At 38.5% G+C, this 20,910-nt stretch overlaps 3 protein-coding genes across 4 annotated transcripts; 2 read left to right on the plus strand and 1 right to left on the minus strand.

Moving 5' to 3' along the window:
- The first annotated feature begins 1,565 nt into the window (after window positions 1-1,565).
- LOC126696915 (uncharacterized) lies at window positions 1,566-2,114 on the plus strand. The gene has a single exon (XM_050393675.1). The coding sequence runs from the start codon at window positions 1,566-1,568 to the stop codon at window positions 2,112-2,114; it is 549 nt and encodes a 182-aa protein (XP_050249632.1).
- A 4,507-nt stretch (window positions 2,115-6,621) lies between these two features.
- LOC126713114 (uncharacterized) lies at window positions 6,622-15,396 on the plus strand. Of its 2 annotated transcripts, XM_050412761.1 has the most exons (11): window positions 6,622-6,835; window positions 6,917-6,955; window positions 8,165-8,256; window positions 9,327-9,576; window positions 9,774-9,893; window positions 9,967-10,042; window positions 10,444-10,652; window positions 10,841-10,949; window positions 12,596-12,688; window positions 13,504-13,664; window positions 14,669-15,396. In XM_050412761.1, the coding sequence occupies exons 1-11, from the start codon at window positions 6,686-6,688 to the stop codon at window positions 15,221-15,223; spliced, it is 1,854 nt and encodes a 617-aa protein (XP_050268718.1). In that variant the 5' UTR covers window positions 6,622-6,685; the 3' UTR covers window positions 15,224-15,396. The 2 variants fall into 2 exon arrangements, with proteins under 2 accessions (XP_050268718.1, XP_050268719.1); XM_050412762.1 differs by lacking the exons at window positions 6,622-6,835; window positions 6,917-6,955; window positions 8,165-8,256 and adding an exon at window positions 8,312-9,206.
- A 136-nt stretch (window positions 15,397-15,532) lies between these two features.
- On the minus strand, window positions 15,533-19,306 carry LOC126713113 (FT-interacting protein 3). The gene has a single exon (XM_050412760.1). It carries the CDS (start codon window positions 18,924-18,926, stop codon window positions 15,795-15,797), a length of 3,132 nt encoding a protein of 1,043 aa, XP_050268717.1. The 5' UTR covers window positions 18,927-19,306; the 3' UTR covers window positions 15,533-15,794.
- Window positions 19,307-20,910: the final 1,604 nt, after the last annotated feature.

The raw sequence follows: 20,910 nt of genomic DNA on the forward strand, positions 1-20,910 counted from the left end.
AAAATTTGAGAAGACCCGCTTTTGGGTTCAAGTCCATGGACTTCCCTATAAGTTTATGAATGCTAAGGCGGCTGAGAAAATTTGGGAAGTTGTTCGACAAGTGATTCACTCTAATGATCCAACTGAAATGGAGGGGAGTAATTTCATGAGGATTCGTGTGGAGATGGACATATCATTACCTCTTTGTCGTGGTAGAGTGGTGTCTATGGAGAATGGCAAAAAATCCTGGGTAACTTTTAAATACAAGTGCCTTCCCAATATTTGCTATTGGTGTGGTAGAATGAATCACTCAAATCGTGATTGTGAAATTTGGCTAGATAGCGAAGGTAGTTTAGCAGAAACACAAAAACAATTTGGGCCATCACTATGTGCTCCACCCTTTTTCCTGTCAAAACGGAATGTGGTGGTTGTCCCTGGATTTTTCAGTCAAAGACGCACAGCCCCAAATGTGCAGCCTACAGAAGCCAAACCGAAGGAAGGGGGCGAACCCAACGCTGCTCCAAGTGTCAGGGAGGAGCCCACAGTGGTGCAAATTCTGGAACCTACGGACAAGGAATTAAATGCTCAATTAAGGGGGAAATCTGTGAACATTAATGTCCCTCAATTTTCAGAAAATGGTGACAGGGGTGTTAAATTTCAAGACCCCATTAATTCCCCACAAATCTCGGTCCAATTAAATTCAGAAATAATAGGGATTAATGATCCCGAAAATTTTGATGCTATGAAGACAGTAATCCTAACGGCACAATATGGAGTTAATTCAATTTATGGTCCGAGAAAGTCCACCAATAGCAATCAAGAAGGAGAGGCGACTCATACTAACCCTATTTCTAATACTTTTATCCCAAACCCTAAGTCACGTGAGGAGATTGAAATGGTTAGAGTAACCAAAAAAATAGGCACGTGGACACGGTTGGGCAGAGGTAAGGTCATGCAGCAAACAATTCAGGATGCATTCTCAGGTCCAGGCAAACGAAACTTCTCAACAATTGATGATCATTCCGATTTACCTTGCAGCAAGAAACAGGTTTTGAAGAATGATGCAAAAATTTCTATTCAAATGGTGGAGGCTGGTGCTCAGCCCCGCCAGGAGCAATGAGTTGCCTAGTGTGGAACTGTCGTAGGCTTGGGAACCTACGTACAGAGAAGGAGCTTGGAGTTTTAGTCCGGGCAAAAGATCCCTCTATCATGTTTTTAGCCGAGACATGGTCAGATGAAGCAAGGCTAAAAGAAATTAAACGGAAATTGGAGTTTGATCAGGTGTTTGTGGTGCCTCAGAAAATAGGGGAGGAGGTCTGGCATTGTTTTGGAAAAATACTATTGATGTTACAGTGGAGACTTTCTCCAAAAACCATATCGATTCAATTATTAACAAAGGAAAGGATGGTGCATGGAGATTTACAGGTTTTTATGGGGAACCAGTAACACATTTGAGGCATGAAGCTTGGGCGAAGTTAAGACTTTTAAATTCCCGTTTTAACCTCCCTTGGCTTTGTGTAGGAGATTTTAACGAGATTTTAAGGAGCAATGAAAAACATGGAGGAAGCATGAGATCACAACCCTAAATGCAGCTTTTCCGAGATGTTGTTGACGAATGTGGGTTTCTTGATCTTGGTTTTGTAGGACCTCAATTTACATGGAGCAAGCATTATGCAGCGGGACATTCAGTGTGGGAAAGACTTGATCGGGGATTAGCCAATTATGAATGGCTCACAAAATTTGTAGGGGCACGAGTTTATCATCTTCACTCGGATTCATCTGATCACTGTCCACTCCTGATCACTCTCACAGATTTGAAGGTGGCTTGTAAGAAGAAAATTTTCAGATTTGAGGAGATGTGGCTGTTCGACAAGGGTTGCTCTGACACAGTTGAAGCCGTATGGCTAACTAATGAATTCGATCATTCCAACAATCAGATTCTTGGGAAAATTGAGAAGTGTGGTGTCGAACTCACAAAGTGGAGCCGTGAGAAGTTTGGTAATGTGAGGAATGAGTTGGAAAAAAAGAGAAGACAACTAGCTGAGGCTGAAAAAGTTGCAATGGAGTTGGGGCTGAACACTCGGGTGAGGGAATTGAAGAGTGAAATTGAAATTCTCTTGGATAGAGAGAACTGAATGTGGCTGCAACACTCCAAAACTCAGTGGGCAGTACAAGGAGACCATAACACACGGTTTTTTCACAGTAAAGCAACCAGCAGGTATCGGAAAAATTTTATTCATAAGATTAGGAATCCGAATGGGCAATGGAGTGCAAATAATGAGGAAGTGGCAGATATCATCATCCAATACTACAAAGAACTCTTCACTTCTGCCAATCCCACGTTTCCTGAAGAAGTTTTGCTGACCATTGAAACTCGGGTTAGTGCACAAATGAATGAGAAGCTATTAGCTGATTTCAAGGCTTGGGAAGTACATGAAGCAGTAAAACAGATGGCCCCTCTCAAGGCACCGAGTCCAGATGGAATGCCCCCAATCTTTTTCCAACACTTTTGGCCATTGATTGGTGATGAGGTAACAGCTACTATCTTACAATTCCTTAATACAGCCATGTTCCCTTGTCATTTGAATCATACTTTCATCTCCCTAATCTCCAAAGTAAAAAACCCTGAATTAGTTTCTGAATTTAGACCTATAAGCCTTTGTAACGTACTGTATAAGATTTTTTCTAAAGTATTGGCTAATAGGTTGAAGAAAGTTTTACCCAATCTCATAACAGAATATCAAAGTGCCTTTACAAAGAGTCGCCTTATCTTTGATAATGTTTTGGTTGCTTTTGAGAGTCTACATAGCATGCAGAATCACAAATCCAAAAAGGATGGATATATGACAGTTAAGTTAGATATGAGTAAGGTGTATGACAGAGTGGAATGGTCTTTCTTGGAAGCAGTTATGAGGCGAATGGGGTTTACAGAAAGGTGGGTCCAGTTGATGATGGTGGGTGTAAAAACAGTATCCTATTCTGTATTGGTGAATGGTGAGCCCAAAGGCATGATCAAGCCAACCCGAGGAATTAGGCAAGGAGATCCCCTCTCTCCTTTCCTATTCTTGTTATGCATTGAGGGTTTGCATGGTCTCTTTTCACAAGCAGCCGGCCAAGGAGAAATACATGGCTACTCACTTTGCAAAAATGACCCCAAACTAACCCATCTTTTCTTTGCAGATGATAGTTTGTTATTTTGCAGATCTACTCCTCAGGAATGTGACAAAGTTTTGGAACTTTTGGATACCTATAGCAAATACTCGGGGTAGCACATAAACAAAAGCAAAATCACCATTTTCTTTAGCAAATCCACCACTCCGGAGAGAAAGCAATACATCAAAAATGCCCTAGGAGTTTCGGAAATTAGAAGCTATGAAAAGTATTTGGGCTTGCCCTCTTTGATAGGGAGAATGAAGAAAGCAAGTTTTGAATATATCAAGGAGAGAGTTTGAAAAAAACTCCAAGGGTGGGGGGGAAAATTGCTATCTCAAGCCGGGAGGGAAGTGCTCATTAAAGCCGTTGTTCAAGCCATTCCCACCTACATTATGTCTTGCTTCAAACTTCCGGTGGGATTATGTAATGAAATTGAGGGCCTTATTAGAAAATTTTGGTGGGGACAAAGAGGAGATAGACATAAGATCCATTGGGTAAAGTGGAGCACTATGTGCAAACCGAAAAAGGAGGGGGGTATGGGCTTCAAAGACTTGGCCTTGTTCAACGATGCTCTTCTAGCTAAACAGGCTTGGCGGCTCCTTCACAATGAAAACTTACTCTTCTATCGGGTTTTCAAAGCTAAGTTCTTCCCAAATTGCTCTATCTTGGAGGCCTCGGATTCAGCCAAAGGGTCATATGCTTGGCTCAACATATTGAAGGGAAGGGAAGTTTTGAAAAAAGGAGGGAGATGGAGAGTGGGTAATGGCAAGGACATCAGCATTTGGAGTGATGCTTGGCTGCCTTCTACCTCTACACCAAGGGTGAGTAATCCGATGGGGATTGACTTTCCAAAAGTGAGGGTTAATTCCTTGATCAATGCCCAAACGCGAAACTGGGATGTGGACTTGCTGCATGGTTTGTTCAAGCCAGAAGAGGTTCAACTGATTCGGGGCATCTCACTTGGTGATGTTTCAGCTAGAGATAGAATGATATGGCCTCATACACAATCTGGAACCTACACGGTTAAATCAGGATATAATCTATTTTCAAAGGAGAAGGAGAATTTGGACCCTCTTAATACTAATCCTGCCCACCACAGAAACTATGGAAGATCATTTTGAGTCTCTCAGTACCACCAAAAGTCCGAAACTTTTTGTGGAGGGCTGCAAAAAATGCCATCCCTGTTAAAACCAATTTGGTCAAACGGCTTGTGCTTTAGGAAGAAATCTGTGATCACTGCAAGGCACATTCAGAGGACGTGATTCATGCATTGTGGCTGTGCCCCTGTTTGAACGAAGTCTGGGAAACTGATACGGGTTGGAACTTCAGGAACACAGCCCGTTGGGATGATTTCCAAAAACTCATACTGCATGTTGATGAGGCCGGGCTTGACTTGGATTTGTTCGCCACGATCATTTGGTTGTTGTGGCATCGAAGAAACCAAATCAGAGTTAATAACTTAGCAACTTTACTCGGTCAGATAGTTGCCAGTGCTCGACAGCAGTTGCAAGATTATAACCGAGTGCAACCAACGAAGCCAGCGACTGAGGCGGCAATTCTCCACACAGCAGTGACCTGGTCTCCCCCATGAACTCCATTCCTGAAGATTAACTACGACAGGGTAGTGTTCCGGGACTCAAACAGAGCAGGTTTAGGAGCTGTGGTCCGTGACAACATGGGAGGGGTGCTTGCCTCACTAGCAGAGAACATTCCTCTTCCTCAGACAGTGGCAGACGTGGAGGCAGCAGCTGTAAGAAGAGCCATCATGCTTGCAAGGGATCTCAACCTTAGCTCGATAATTTTAGAGGGAGATTCGGAGATCATCACCAGAGCAATTCAAGCGGAGGAGCAGTCCCTAGCCTTCCATGGTAACCTCATTGAGGAGATAAAATCGCACGCAGAATCTTTTCTCAGTTTTAGAATTTCTCATGTTAAAAGAAATAAGAATTCTGTAGCACATAGCCTTGCTAGACATGCTAGACATGTTACCGGTTTAGTAGTTTGGATGGAGGAGGTTTCATCCCACATTTTACCTGTACTCTTAGCCGACGCTGGCTAACCTTACATATTAATAATAGTCGTTCCAGTTTGATTCTCAAAAAATAAAAAAATAAAAAAAATAAAATCTAAGCTGTTGTGACAATTTATTATGTCCCTAGCTTAACTCTAAAAGTTAGCCCAAGGAACAACAAAAATAGCCCAAACAACAACAAATGAATAAAATATTCAACAAAAGGCCCATTCAAAAACAAAAAATAAAACCCCTAATTATTCACATCCATAACTCGTACAACCAATTTCATAAAAATAGTCCATAATTTCTTTTTCTAAAAAACAACACTAAGAGAAAGAGTTCTCCTTAACTCCTTAGTTTTGCAGTCGCAACAACTCGTCTCGTAGTCGCAATAGATTTCATCTCTCTCTCTCTCTCTCATCATTTCAAATACTCTTTTACTTTATTACACTCATCTCAACATTTTCAGTCCTTACTTTATCTCTCATCAATTAGATTTTGCATTTTCAATTTGTTAGTATAAGAAATTATAAAATTTCATCTATTTGCGTGTTTTTATTTTATATATTTTTTATGCTGATAAATTCAAGTCTTATTTTTATTAAATTTTGTATAATTTAAGTTTCTTAACAACTATCCTAATATAATTTCTTAAAATCGTCGTTGCGGCCTGGAAATTTTCGAACTTGCCAATGGCAGATTGGTTGAAATTCATCGCCCTGCCTAATCCGACCAGCATACAGTAACAATCAAATTATTATTAAAAAAAAAGAAAAAATAAAAAGAAATTGTACTCTGACCCAACGTGTGGAAAGCTATTTTTGGGATTTTGCAAACCCAGCATATAAGTTAGGCAGGCTCCACTCAAGTGCTGCAAGGGTTTGAGGGCTAAACCAAAGTCACAAACTGAGCCCAATTTATTAGAATTTTTTTTAAAAATAACAATAAATATTAAACAATTTAGTTAATTGTCATATTTCAAAACAATTTTGAAAAATAACATCTCGAGTATCTAAAACTCGAGTTCCAGATGGAACTCGAGTTTTTAAGTCTCGATTTGGAGAAAAAAAATTGCGCTGAAAATCGAGTTTTAGAGACTCGATTTTTATAAATTGCAAAAAACGCCGCTATAGGTCTATAAAACGTCAATATAGGGCTTAAAAACGCCACTATAGGACTCCTTAAACCTGTACTTATAAAAAAAAATTTTGCAGGAAAACGTCGCTATAGGGTTTTAAAACGTCACTGTAAGTCTTAAAAACGCCACTATAGGTTAAATTTTTTTTGCATGAAACTCGAGTTTTAAAGACTCGAGATCTAAAGCAGACTCGAGTTCTAATATGGATCTCGAGTTTCAAAAACTCGAGATGTTAGTTTTCTAAATTGTTTGAAAACGTGCCTAACTAACTAATTTGAATGGTTGAAGGAAGCTGATTTGCACAATACCTCCAATTTATTATATAATAAATATAAACGTAAGCCTAACAATTAACACAGTAAAGGAAAGAAGCATAGCTGGGGTACGAGGGAAAGTAAAAAATGGAAGACATAGAGGATCTGGTCGTCGGAGCCGGTGGTGCTCCTCCTGGTTTTCGATTGCCATTGTCTTCTGTTGGACTCAAGCCCAAGAAGAAAAACAACAACCCCACCAAACCTGATGCTAAACTCTCTCAAATCCCTGGCATTCAGGTCTCTCTCTCTCTCTCTCTCTCTCTCTCTCTTCTTATCTTTCCTGTTTTGTTTTCTTAAAATGTTTTTATTTTTTTGCAGACAATATATATCAAGACTTTTGGGTGCTCACACAACCAGGTTTTTTTTTGGACCCACTTGCTTAGTTTCATAATTAGGGCCTTTTTAATTGCAGGAGAGATTGCTGTTGAATTATAGTAATTAGGGCCTTATTGTTTTTGTGAGCCAACTGGATGGAAAAGATATTGGAGGAAAGCAGGTGGTGTTAAGCCCATGGCAGTTTGATTATCAGAAATGAAATATTTTCACATTTTGAAAAATTCTAAAGCTAATTGTAGATGAAGTATCAGAAAATGTCATTACTATTATGAACTTTTTTTGGGCACATGGTGGAACTAAGTAAGATTATCAGGTGACCAGGAGAATTAGTTACTTATTTATTTATTTTATAATTCAATGGTTGGGGGGTTTGGGGGATTTGAACCTGGATGTTTCTATTGGAAACACCAGGAGGTGCCAACCAATTGAGTTACAAGGCTCTTTGGCGACAAGGAGAATTAGTTGAGAACACACTTTCGGTGGGTATGTGGAAGTTTTTTAAAGCAGTTTTGGTCTTCAACATTGGCTAATCTTTGAGTGAATGATTTCTGCGATACATTCCTTGGGGGATAATAGGATGTGGTTGAAGGAGTTTGATGGCCATGTATATGGAAAATGTAAGGAAACTGCTGCTGGCTGCATTCATTTCGTGGATCTGTGAAGGAGGGAAAGAGGTATAGATATTAAAGATTAGAGAAACATTTGTTTCTTTGTTAGGAGTACGTGCAAGGAAATATTCTAGGCGATAATGGTTTGAAATCTATGTAGTCTCAAATCAAACTATAGTTTTTTTATTTTAATGATGTGGAACCTCACCAAGGTAGGGCCTTTTGAATAAAAGGTTTATCTATTATTGTTATTTTTAAAGATATTATATAGACAAATGTTAGGTTTTGCAAATGAATGCATTCATGTTATTTTTTATTTTTGTTTTTAAAGTAGAGAAAGTGTTTATTTAAATGCACAAAAAGGGTAACTTCATGTATAAATTAGCTCCAGTGGTTAATTATCTCCCTTTTTTCCTACCAGCCTTGTAGTACTGGTATCTCTCTCTCTCTCTATATATATATATGCACCAAGGTTAGTGATTTCTTAATGAGATCAAAGCTGGTATCACCTCCATTTACTTCATTCATCAACAAGTATTTGTGCAGACTTTTTTTATTTATTTATTTATTTTTATTTTAAATCTTGTTAATTGTTTTCTTTACATTATTTTTGCTGTCTCAGAGTGACAGTGAGTATATGGCTGGTCAACTTTCTGCATTTGGTTATTCATTAAGCGACAGTCCTGAGGAAGCAGACCTGTGGCTGATTAATACGTGAGCATCATTTCTTTTCCCCTCATATTTAACTTTTTTTTTTTTTTTTTTTGGTCTTACAATTCTTCTGAGGACATCTATAAGTTTCATATTTTGTAGCAAACCTTAAGTTCTTTAAAGAGTGGTTGAATGCTGCTGGAATCATAAAGAATCATCAAGGTCATGTGTCTTAGTTGTCAAATGGTTAATATTTTTTATTAGGAAAATTTAGTACAGAACCACCCAAAGGATTTTTAAATTTGGTTAATGTTATCTCATCAAATATCTCTTTACTGGTATTTTGCTTTGCAATTTAGAAAAGGGATGGTGCTGAGCAAAGCAAAAACCCTAAATCAAATAAGAAAGGACAGGGCAGATTTTTTCCTCCAAAATAGTCACTATGTCTTTTGGAGGATAGTTCCTCCAATGCACTATGTGTCACCTTAAAAAACTATCTACGTGTACTTTTAGTCACATGACCTACTTAATAGTCATGTGATTTATTTAAATGATTTAATAAATCATATGATTTAATACATGTGGATGATCTTAGAATTGACAATTGACAATCATGTGAAAGAGTTCTACGCTAATTTGATGAATTTCAAGAAAACTTCAATCAAGAAAACTGTGATGATAAGGTTGGAACTTCAAAAGGGTTGAGTCAGCATTTATACATGCATAGTCAACATAGATATCCATATGTGCAAATATATAGGTACATATATTGCAATTTGTACTTGAATGTCTTTCAAAAAAATATGAAAGAAATACTAATTATGGGCATTATTTGGGAGAAATTGAAAAAAAAAAAAAAAAAAAAAAAAAGGCTTCCAATAAGTAGGAATATTTGTTTGAACTGATTGATTCCTGAGATTCTAACATTTATTGTCAAATTTGCTTGGAACCACCACCAATGAGCTTTGCCTCAAATGGCATCATCACCTCCCCTTATAAGAGTAAGGTGGACGGTAAGATTATTGGCTCATTGCCCATATATATATATATATATATATATAACCTACCAATAAATAAAAAAATTAAACTTTGCCTGTAACCACCAAACTTTTGATATATATTAACTGATGCAGATGCACAGTTAAATCCCCAAGTCAGTCTGCCATGGACACTCTAATAGCAAAATGCAAAAATGCAAAAAAGCCCCTAGTGGTGGCTGGATGTGTGCCACAAGGAAGTCGAGACTTGAAAGAGCTTGAAGGGGTCAGTATAGTTGGAGTCCAGCAAATTGACCGTGTGGTTGAAGTTGTGGAAGAGACCCTGAAAGGTCATGAGGTGCGGCTTTTGAACCGCAAGACATTGCCTGCTCTTGACCTTCCAAAGGTGCGAATTGTAGATTTCTATTGCTGTATATCACATTATTGTGTTCAAGGTTTTTTTTTATTGTTTTAATCCATTTCTATCAAATTGTTGGCTTTTCTTTGGTTTCATTGTTTTTCTAAAAGGCTGGCTTTGCATCTGTTACAATTCCCTTGAATTGGCTTATTAGAGAGTAGCCTTTAACTTAATTTTTCTAACAGGTGAGAAAGAACAAGTTTGTCGAGATTCTTCCAATTAATGTTGGTTGTTTAGGTGCTTGCACCTATTGCAAGACAAAGCATGCTCGTGGTCATTTAGGGAGCTACACGATTGATAGCCTTGTAAGTTCATGACATGGGTGTTCATTATTTATTTGAATTAGGTTTAGATTTTATATGTAGTTTAATGCGGCAGGTCGGGCGTGTGAATACTGTAATAGCTGATGGAGTTAAGGAGATATGGTTGAGCAGTGAAGATACTGGAGCCTACGGTAATTTGTAGTGATCTTTCTATCACCATTTTTTGTGTTACCATGTGAAAGTATTTGCGAATATGAAGCAAGTTCTGTTTCTGCAGTGTCTATTCATGAAGATCATATTGGAGTTTTTAAAAGTAGTTTGTGTTAATCATAGGTAAAATGATATGTAAATTTCACATAATATGGAGCAATTTACATTGCTTGAGCTACAGTGCTCCAGGTTAAATGCTTACCTAGAGAATTTATATTTGAATGCTATACTCGACATTTTCTTTATGTCCATTTTCATTTTTAACATCATAAGACTTATTTTAGGCCTGAGGTAGACAAATTACTACCAAATTAAAAGAAAAATTAAGACACCAGTTGTAATTTTTTTTGTTGAATAACTATGGTTTTTGGAAAATTTTTAGGTCGTGACATTGGGGTCAATCTTCCAACTTTGTTGAATGCTATTGTTGCTGAGCTTCCTCCTGATGCAAGCACAATGCTTCGGATTGGGATGACAAATCCTCCTTTTATTCTCGAGCACTTGAAAGAGATAGCAGAGGTTTTGCGTCACCCATGTGTGTACTCGTTTCTACATGTACCAGTTCAATCTGGGAGTGATGCCGTCTTGAATGTAAATCCTAACAGAAGAAATGACACCATTTTTTTTATTGCTGCTAATGCTTATACTTCTCCCTGAGATCTCTCCCCCTTCAAAAAATTGTATTTATAAATTTGAGGTTAATCAACTATTATTGCCTAGAATTCCTGTGCTTGTTGATTTTTTATACAATTGACCGTTCGATACTCTTATTATCTCAGGCAATGAATCGGGAATATACTGTGAGTGAGTTTAGGACTGTGGTTGATACCTTGATTGAGCTTGTGCCTGGGATGCAGATAGCAACTGACATCATATGTGGATTTCCTGGTAAGTAATTGTGGTTTCTAAGGCATTGTACTTCTATTTGCTTTCGCAATTATTTTGTGTGCTTGGGTTTCCCTTTTCTTTTCTTTTTTCTTTTTTTTGGGGGGGGGGGGGGGGGGGGGGGGGGGGGATCAATTTCATCAACCTCCCTTGAGGTTTTGCAAAATAACACTTTGCCCCAAATGTTGGACAAGATGACGCTACCCTCTTTAGGTTTGTATAAATGAGACAAATAATCCCATGCATGACATTCTTAAAAAAAAATTAATTTTTTTTAAGAGAGTCCTAACCAAACTATGGACGAGAAATGAAACTAGGTGCTTGAGCTGTTGTATAAATAAAACTCTGCCCCTTGAGGTTTGTACAAATGAGTAGGAATCTTGTTTAAAAAACAAAGGAATATTCTTTAGTGAAGTAACACTATAAGGGAATGAACTTAACTGTTGCATTTATGGAAACCACAAGGGGGCAGTGGCATATATAAAAAAGTTTGGGCAGGGAGTGTCATTTCAATAATCCTTATGGGAGTTTGGTTCAATGTTGTTAAAAGTGCGCTTAAAGCTTAAGGCTCCAATGTCTAAAGCACTTTGGTTGGTCGAAGCAAAACTCATTTAATGAAATGAGCCTAAGCACACTTCTTAATTTTTTTTTTTTTGTTAAAAAATATATGAATCATTAAAATTTATTGCTCAATCTTGAATGAAATGACATGCAAAAACACCATTCTTAAGGTGCTATATTATACCCAAAAAAATTGTTTACATATCAAAAGACATGAACCATGATAATTTACTGCTCTTTTGCTGTTTGGTCTTTGTATTTTGGATATATTTTGATTGAATCATATACTTCTTTTGATCATAGCTATTGTAGTTGTGATTTTTATAAGCACAAGAGGATTATATAAAATGTTAGGTACAAACTTTCTATGACTAGATTATTATTGTACTGTCCATTGATAATTGTTTTCAAATTTACTATATAAATGTTTTAAGAAATTGAAAGAACTTGTGTGGAACTTGAACTTATAGACTTCATGCAATTGTACTATCTATTTTAGCTCATTGGCAAAATATATTAATATTTTGATTTATTGTTTTATTTATTTATTATATGCTATGAACCTTTTTATTAGAGGTTATTATATATTGTGTTTGAAAAATGTGTGGTTTACTTCAACCAAGCACACGCTTTTGCTTTGCGCCTAGGCTCTAAGAGGCATTTGTGCTGAAGTACACTTGATTCTTTTACCAACTCTGGGTTGGTGTAATTTACCCTTTTTTTAAATGGTTACTGCTCAAGTAGAATAAGTTGAAGGTCGATAGTGTGCTCCAAAGCATTTAATGTAAGAACATGCAGCTATGTTGAAATTGTATGCCACTTGAGAAGCAATTAGCAAATTTCTTGTCTAAGTTGGAAATTCTTGAAAACAAAAATTGATACTGGAATATCAATGCTCGTTGGAAAAATATGAATTGGTCATTGTCATACTGGAATTCTTTATAATAAATGGAAATGTTTTGGAAGTTATTTACAACATGAACTTGGGGAAACCTTTAGAGATTGATCACGCTTTGCAATAAACATTTTAGATTTTTAGTTAGATTGTGCTTTAGGAGCCAATAATAATTTCTTTTGGCTTTTTTCAGGTGAAACGGATGAAGATTTTGCTCAAACTGTAAGCCTTGTCAAGGAATACAAGTTCCCTCAAGTTCATATATCTCAGTTTTATCCTCGACCAGGTATGCTGTTCATGAAATTGTACTGCACTCTCAGATTTCATCATTCTGCTTATCATGCTATATAGCCATGATAATTCCGTTGTGATTTTCTAGCATGTTTCTGTTGTGAGTTGTGACATTGTTTTGATGGCAAATAGCTGCATTTTCCTCTGGATTGCAAATGATATGTTGCAGGGCATCTGAAAGAAAAATGTTGATTTATCTTTTGTGAAGGTGCATGACCACCATAATTTGTATGCGTTAGACATGGCTAAATTAAGTTTAGTATCTTACTACCACTGTTCCGAACCATTGGGAAAAGGAGAAAAAAATGACTCCCAGTTTTCAGTAATTCCTTGATCAATTGTATTTATTTTAGAAAATAAGGATTTGGAGTGATGCAAAACTGCAAATACGACTCAGTGTAATTACTAATCCTGGCATGAATGCAGGCAGATTGGATGGGTTCTGGCCTTACCAAAAGGAAAGGAAACACCAAACAACAACAACAAAACCTTTAGTCCCAAAACTATGGGGTTGCTATGGATCCTCAACATACTAGAGATTATTCAAAAAGCAAAAAGAAAGAAAGAAAAAGTATCAAGATGCAGCTGATGAGCTGTATCACATTGAACCCCACCCTGAATTTGCTTGTACTATACCCTCAACAAATGACAAACTTATAAATATATGCACTAACCTTGTCCATGTGGGACTGTGGTGACACATTGCCTGACAGATTTCATAGGCATTTAACAGTTTGTTTGAATTTTGAACTATGATACTAAAAGCAATTTTAAATTATGTTCTAACCTTTTTCTTCATTCTAAATTTAGGGACACCTGCCGCAAGGATGAAGAAGGTCCCAAGTAATGTGGTGAAGAAACGAAGCCGTGAGTTGACTTCTGTTTTTGAAGCTTTCACACCATACAATGGAATGGAGGGTAGACTAGAAAGAATTTGGATAACTGAAATTGCAACCGACGGAATTCACTTGGTAAGACTGGGCAAGTGTTTGAATGCATTTTCGGTGCTTTTGGATTCCATATGTGCATCTTGTATTCTGGTGGGGGTTAAGGGTATGGTTTCAGCTTACTTTTCCAGCATTACAAAGCTTGATTATAGTTTTTTTTTTTTTTTGGATAGGTACAAAGCTTGATTATAGTTGCTTTGATGGCATATTAATATTTGTTTTGGTTAGTATAAGAGGTCGGGTCTAGGTGCGATGGCAAGTGCTTTCCACCATAAGCAACAGGTCATGGGTTTGAGTCTGGGAATCAGCCTATCAAAAAAATAATTGGGGTAAGGTTGCCTACCAATTGCCTCTCCCTAACCCTGCAAAAGTTGGATTCTTGTGCATTGGGTACGACCTTTTTTTAGTGTTTTATTTGAAGGGGTTGCTGTCTTATTTTTCTTGAACTAAATATGTGTCTACTTGTGCAAAGAATAAAAGAAATCCTACAACTTTTTGATATAAAAAAAAAAAGGGGAACCTACCTTGCAACTTAAAAGAACAAAAGCAAAAGAAAAGAAAAAAGAGAAGAAGAAGAAGAAAAAACTAAATTTAGAAGCCAGTAGTAGCTCATAATAGGTCGGGTTCTCCATCAATCCGCCACTCAACCCAATGTGATAGGGTCTTGAAAATCCATAACCAACACGGAATGAGAAGGGTTCTCGTATTGACTGAATTTTGAAGGGTGGTCGGAATTGGTTGGATTCATAGAATTGGCTTGTCGAGGATGTGAAGGAAGAGATTTGGCGGATGAGGGTGGCTAACATGGATATCTGGCAGGCATGATAGGAAACGAGTCTTGCATCGCTGGTGACCATTGTAATGGGGTTAGGTGGGTGAGGAAGGTGAGGGATGGAGGCGAGAAATAGGATTGTGGCTAGGGAAGGGGATTTGGTTAGTTGGGTTGTATTTTTCCACATTACATTATCACATGTCAATTTACTGTATAATATTTCTATTTTCTAACCGGATGTTCCTTCATTGCCAAGGTTGGCCATACCAAGGGATATGTGCAGGTGCTAGTAATTGCTCCTGAAAGTATGCTTGGAACCTCAGCTATTGTGAAGATAACAAGTGTGGGAAGGTGGTCAGTTTTTGGAGAAGTGATTGAGGCCATCGACCATATCAATGATGAATCATCTTTAAGAAACAATAAGCCTAGTCAGGCTAAATGTTCACCATGCTCTAACCCTGCTGAAAGTTGTGCATGTACAAGAGAGCCAGAACCTTGTCCTTGTGGACAAGAAAGCTGTGGACCAACTACTCATGAAGAAAGTTCTGTTTCAAGGAATTCCATGTTTGCAGAAGATCTAAACAGCAGAAATCTGATTGGATGGTTACTAAGGAAGCGGAAAAACCATGTGCACAAAAAAGTGGAGTGCGAAATTGCCTCGGGATCCATGAAAAAGCAAGAATGGGCCCAGGGAAGCATGGGTGTATGGGGTGTTGTCGATAAGGCTCTTTTGGTTGGAATATTTGTAAGTTTCTTGACAATCATGGCTTTACTGATTCATCTTGCAGTTAGGACTCTGGCGTCCAATTAAAGAATTTTGATTGTATTTGTCCGTTTCTGTGGGAGCAGAAAGAGAATTTTGTTTCAACAATTTTTTTGGAAGTGAGTTTTGTTATATGATTGTTATGTTGGATAGCTCAGATGCATGTATTTTACTAACATTTTTTAGTAGGTGTGCCACACTGCTGAATGTTTTTCTCATCATTTCAGTTTCCTCTAATCTTGGTTCTCAAAACTGCTTGAGACTGGGCAGCCATAGTTATTAGGCTGACCCTTGGTCATTGATTACTGCTCGGTAGATACACCAATTGATTACTCATTCATTCAACAGAACCTAGAATTGGAGCGAGAAAGAATGAGTTTTTCCCCCAGGTTACAAGAAAGAATGATTGTTTCCATAGATAAGATTGATGAAAGCTAGAATGTACATATATCCAGGAAAAATTGAAATATTATTTTGGGCGAGGATAGTAGGGCAAAAGCAACATTGCTGCATATCCTTCTGTCTTACGCTGCTACGAATTTGATGGTTTAATTTACTGAACCATCTTTTGTTCACGAGAATTAAGTAAATGAATAATAAACTGATAATAGCCTTCATCTCAAAGTAGCATATCTGACCTGCACGGTAACCTCTTGAAGAAATTGACGGGTACAGAAGGCATCTTTGATCTGAATCGAGGATGTCGAAGCCAGTACAGCCCAACCAGCACTGCAACTACTTGGAAAGGAGTGACATATATGAACACAGCCCAGATCAATGAGAAGATGATGAAGATTGCTGTAGCTCTTGAATCTCTCCAGCTTAATAAAGCTAGAGCCCTTTCCCCTTGTGATGCTAAATCTCCAACCACAGATTGCACCTTACTTGCCACACTCCGCAACCTATCATACCTCATCCTTACAATATCTGGAGGTCTAGAAGTTGGGAATGTGTCAAATTCCTCATCCAATTCCTCTGGGAGTATAAACTCTGCTTGTGATAGTCGTGCATCCATGTGAGGTGGCTGCTTTGGCCTGAACCGATAGTTCCATATTCCGATCACAAATAGGTAGAGGAAAATCGTAGGCAGGATCAATTCTGGGTAGCAAACCAATATCAAAAACAAGACGTGCACTAAACATGTTGTGATCGGGTTTCTCCAGAAACATATTTCGTTGATCCACTTACAAACCGCTCCAACCCCTGAAAGCAGAGACATGATGCGAGAAAAATTGGCTTTGCTTCTCCTGATACTCCACAAGTGAATATCTACATCAAGCATGTACTCAACAATTTCACGCCGGAGGGGTGGCTCTGATCTAGCTAGCCTTGCTGCCACAATCTGCATTGCGTGGTGGCGAAGCCAATCCTTGTACTTAAAAGATATGGGTTGAATATAATGTATTTTTGGAAGCAAAGGTTTTCCATATTGTGTCACCATGTTAGCCCAAGCAGTACAAGTGAACCTCAATGCCAAATGAAGCTCACCATGTTTCTTCAAACCAGATGGATGGAGAACCAACAATGGATAATAATGGGTATAAACCCGATTAGTTTCTAAAGTCGATAGTCGAATTCTTACCTTCCCAATCCTTTGATCTCTTGTTTCTTCTTTGCTTCCATTAACATGGCAATTATCGAAAACACCAACAGTGATTACAGTATATGGATCATGAACATCCCAAGTATACTGCTCATTCCAGCGAGGAGCCAGTGTGTTAAGCAGCGTTCTAGTCCGAATCCATTTGTTGCCGTACTTGGCCACACAGTATGCATCTGTAGTCCCACCATCCTTTCCCTTCATTGGAAGCAAATTCCTTGCACTCAGAATCCCAAGTTCAAGAAACCCGATGCTTGGTTTTCTCAAGTGTTTGGAGGAGGGCTGTAGATCACTGCTGAAATGCGTGGACTCATCAAGAACATGATAACCTGAGTCCACATAGATTCTAAGGAGGATCTTGCTGGTAAACTTGTCTTTCTGCTTGTCGGTGTCTACTTCAAGATGCCTGTGCAGATTATGCCAGCGGGCTTCGGGTGCTTTGTGGTGGTCATGTCTGTGCATAACATCTCTTACTGATACGACCAACCGGCCTAAAACCTCAGGTCCTACCTTGTCCTCCACAGTAATAATTATGAAGTCTTCAAGAGGCTCTGATACCACAAACATGAATTCTTCATTCCATTCAGGGTTCATTCGATTATGGCTACTCCGAATAGTGGCTCTCAGCTGATTCCCAACCTCTCCCTTCACATGTATTTCTGGAGCTCGGCCTTTTTCGGTGGGAATAAGATCCTGAGCTGCAATTACTTCAACTTTAAGGTAGTATAGTTTGGGGGAGAAATAAACCTTGGATCGTGTATTGGACATGTTTGAATGGCTTATGTTGTGAGCATCAGAATGCCATGCATCGGGAAAGGCCTCATCAGCCTGTGTTCCTACCCAAACCGCAAGCATTACTTCTCCTGAATTGTACCTGACCCCTTTCTTGTCCTCCAATTTGTACCACTGAGGAGCCAAAGGACTATCTGGTGGCAGCCGAAGAGGAATTTCAGAAAGATCAAAACTAACTCTCCCAACAAAATCATCTTTCACTAAATCCTTATCCATCAAAATCACTTCCAGGACACTGGATTGCAGCATCTCTTGTGAGAAAGCAAAAACTTGGTTCCACACCGGGTATTGGTTCTTCTCCAATGGTTTCGTTTGCCCTTTGTAGTTCCCAAGCTTCACTTCCACATAAGGATCAAGGCTTCCTGTAACATCCATGACAGGAAGATCTCTGGCCTTAACCACATTCACATACAAGTAATACATCTGCTCCACTAGATCATAAGTACTCGATGTCTTGTCTCCTCTGCGCCGAAGACGTGCTGCCAAGGGAGGCCTAGTTTCCACCAATCCAAATTCCGGGTTCGTCGGAACCTGCATGTGAAACATACTAGCCGGCCCTGCTCGTGCAAAAGCGGCCTTGGTCTCAGCCACAGCCGCTGCCTTTTCCTTTTCCTTCGTCAAATTGTTACCCTCGAACCCCCCGAATCCACCAGTATTTGGCCTGTTTTTCTCGAACCCCCCGAATCCACCAATATTGCTTTTATCGAACCCCCCGAATCCACCGCCAGAGATCACTGAAGGTTGTGTAGCTGGATGGTGATGGTGTTCATGTGTCCCGGCTCCTATAGTGTGAAAAGTTCTCACTTCTTTTTCCTTTTTCTTCTTCTTCATTCCCTCAGCCCTCCTTTCTTCTTCTTCTTTTAGTACTTCTTCAGGCTTGTAATTAGTATTTATCTCTTGCAATGGTACTGTGTTTGATTCTTCAGCACCACCATCTTGTGGTGGAGGAGCATGAGACGCAGATGAGTCATGAACCGCGTAAACTCTGAGAGCTATATCGCCTTTAATATGAGAAAAGAGGCCACGTTTATCAAGCGGGTAGCGCTGGATAATGGCTTCAGATTCTTGAAAAGGTATGGAGGAACCATGGAGTCTGACACGACCGAGGAAGTTCTTGTGGTGGCCGCCTTTTCGGTCATTGTACACGATCACATCAATGGTCTTGTTGTGAAGGTCTCTGGGGTTGTTGACATTGAACACTAGCTTCTCATTCCATTGGGGGTTGAGGTCTTTATGCTTGGTTTGTGTCTTTTGTTTCTGCCCATCGAAATCTACTTCTACAAAGGGACTGGCAGAGCCTTGGTCATCTTTTGGCATCAGGTCACTTGCATCTTGAATCTCTACTACCAGTCTGGCCATTGTGGTTGTAGCTAGTTGGGGAGCTTCACTGTGGAGTGTGGACTGTTTTTGTGATGAAAAGAAAGGTGGGTGGTGAAAAGAGTAGGAGTGAAGAAGAAGACAGGAAAGGTGGGGAAAAGAAAAGAGAGATAGATAGGGGGAGAGAAGACAGAAGAGGAGGAGGTGGTGAAGATGAGTTGTGAGTTGTGAGTTGTGACTATGAGATGGTCATTTGGAGTATGAAGACAGAAACATATGCTGGACACACATGGCGTGTAATGTTTGGTAGTGTGAAGTGGCCCCCTTAGTCATATGGCTTTGATAGGAAGAGATTCTCGGTGGGTACATTTGTGTTTTATCTGTGTGTATGTGAGAGAGAGAGAGAGAGAGAGAGAGAGAGCATAGGGTAGTTTTGGTGCAATTTCATTGTAATTATAAAGTGGGGTTTGACAGTGATAATCTTTCAATTAGGTAGGGGAGAAGTATGTTGTTGAAGTTTTAATACATGGGTGTAAAAATGACCACTTATTGAAGAAACTCATAAAAGTTTTTTTCCAAAAGCAATCTCCACATTCATTAGAGGATCTCTCCCTTTCAAGGAATTGGGCGGATCCACTTCCATTACTTGTACTACAGTCATGGCTGTCTATTCTTTTCTTTGGGCTAAAAGGTCAACAGTGTCATAATCTCCCTTATGCCCAACAGAGAAATGAATTTGGTTTTTAGTAAAATTAGGGGTTTGGCTAACTTGTTGGCCGACCACAAAAGGTGGTTTTAAATAAATATCCCAACTTATTTATTTACAGTCATATTATATCTTACCTTTAAGCAAATAAATTTACAGCAAATAAAGGTACAAACATGCACCGAAATCTCTTACCTTTTTTCTTGCAAAGAAAATATAAAGAAAAGAACGAAAATCTTTGTTTTGTTTTAAGATTATTCAACCTAGCTGAGTTGCTTATTCCTTTGCTTTCTTCAGGGGATCAAATTTCCGAGTTTTCTTTTTCAAACTTCGGCAAGCCCAAATATTTGAACAATGGATGTTGTTTTCTCACTTGCAACATGTCATAAAAACAAAGTTGCTCTAGCGAGTTTGATTTTTCTGAAAGTTCGTGTACAATTGCCTGACTTGAAGGACCAATAGAAATGCTCATGAGGTGCATTTGGGGACATTAAAGATAAGGAAATATTACTTGATTGAATCTGCCAGCAATCAGCATGTAAATAATAAAAAAAACTATTCCTTTTTGGCAAAAGACAAGGGAGAAAATGTTTTCTTCCTTTACCATTGTAATAGGGTTGGCTAACTTCCAGTGCATGCCTTAAAAAATGGCCACATATTAGTTTGGTGCACGAGTATTGGATGGATAGAAGCTTTACTCATGGTAGAGGGACAAATAGTTATTTTGTCACGTTTTAGAAACTGTATGGCCTTTAAATTCATGGTAGAGTTAGGAGCTAGGACTTGAAAAAATGACAAGAAACATTGCAAATTGGGAAGTAAACATTGCGTTAAAGACGAGTAGTATTTACTTTTTCTCTCTTAAAAGTAAAATCTCTTTGAGCTAAGCTCTTCTGTTATGCATGAATAAAGTACCTTTTTTTCCCTCAAGTAAATTTTGAGAAAGAGATAAGAGGATAAAAGTAAAATCAGTGAATAATCTAAACCTATTATAAAAGAAAAAAAAAATAATAATAATAAAAGAAAAAGGAAGGTCGATGAGAGGAGAGGAGCTTAGCATGTAAGAAACACCCTCCTTTTCTTTCTCTCCTTATCACTTTGTATTTTTGTTTGTTTATCTCCATTATTTGAAAGACATCTTTCGAAGATATGTCCAAGGGTCCCCTTAACTTTTTCAAAGTTGCCCATCTTGGCTGTGGAAGAACAATCTTACAAGAGTTTTAAGAGACCCAGTTTATAAGAAAGCTGTGGTGTTGCATCCCAATTGGCTTTACAAAATGCACTACATGATCATTTAAAAGTTTTATCATCAATTTGAAC

The sequence above is a fragment of the Quercus robur genome, chromosome 2 (assembly GCF_932294415.1).
Source record: "Quercus robur chromosome 2, dhQueRobu3.1, whole genome shotgun sequence".
In the NCBI taxonomy this organism is placed as follows: Eukaryota; Viridiplantae; Streptophyta; class Magnoliopsida; order Fagales; family Fagaceae; genus Quercus; species Quercus robur.

What these genes read in the sequence shown, in the direction of transcription:
- LOC126696915 (XM_050393675.1), top strand. Translation starts at nt 1,566, where the DNA reads ATGCAGCTTTTCCGAGATGTTGTTGACGAATGTGGGTTTCTTGATCTT.
- LOC126713114 (XM_050412761.1), top strand. Translation starts at nt 6,686, where the DNA reads ATGGAAGACATAGAGGATCTGGTCGTCGGAGCCGGTGGTGCTCCTCCT. An exon ending in GGAGTGATGCCGTCTTGAAT is followed by an intron (nt 10,653 to 10,840) that starts GTAAATCCTAAC and finishes TTATTATCTCAG; the next exon opens with GCAATGAATCGGGAATATAC. An exon ending in CAACCGACGGAATTCACTTG is followed by an intron (nt 13,665 to 14,668) that starts GTAAGACTGGGC and finishes TTCATTGCCAAG; the next exon opens with GTTGGCCATACCAAGGGATA.
- LOC126713113 (XM_050412760.1), bottom strand. Translation starts at nt 18,926, where the DNA reads ATGGCCAGACTGGTAGTAGAGATTCAAGATGCAAGTGACCTGATGCCA.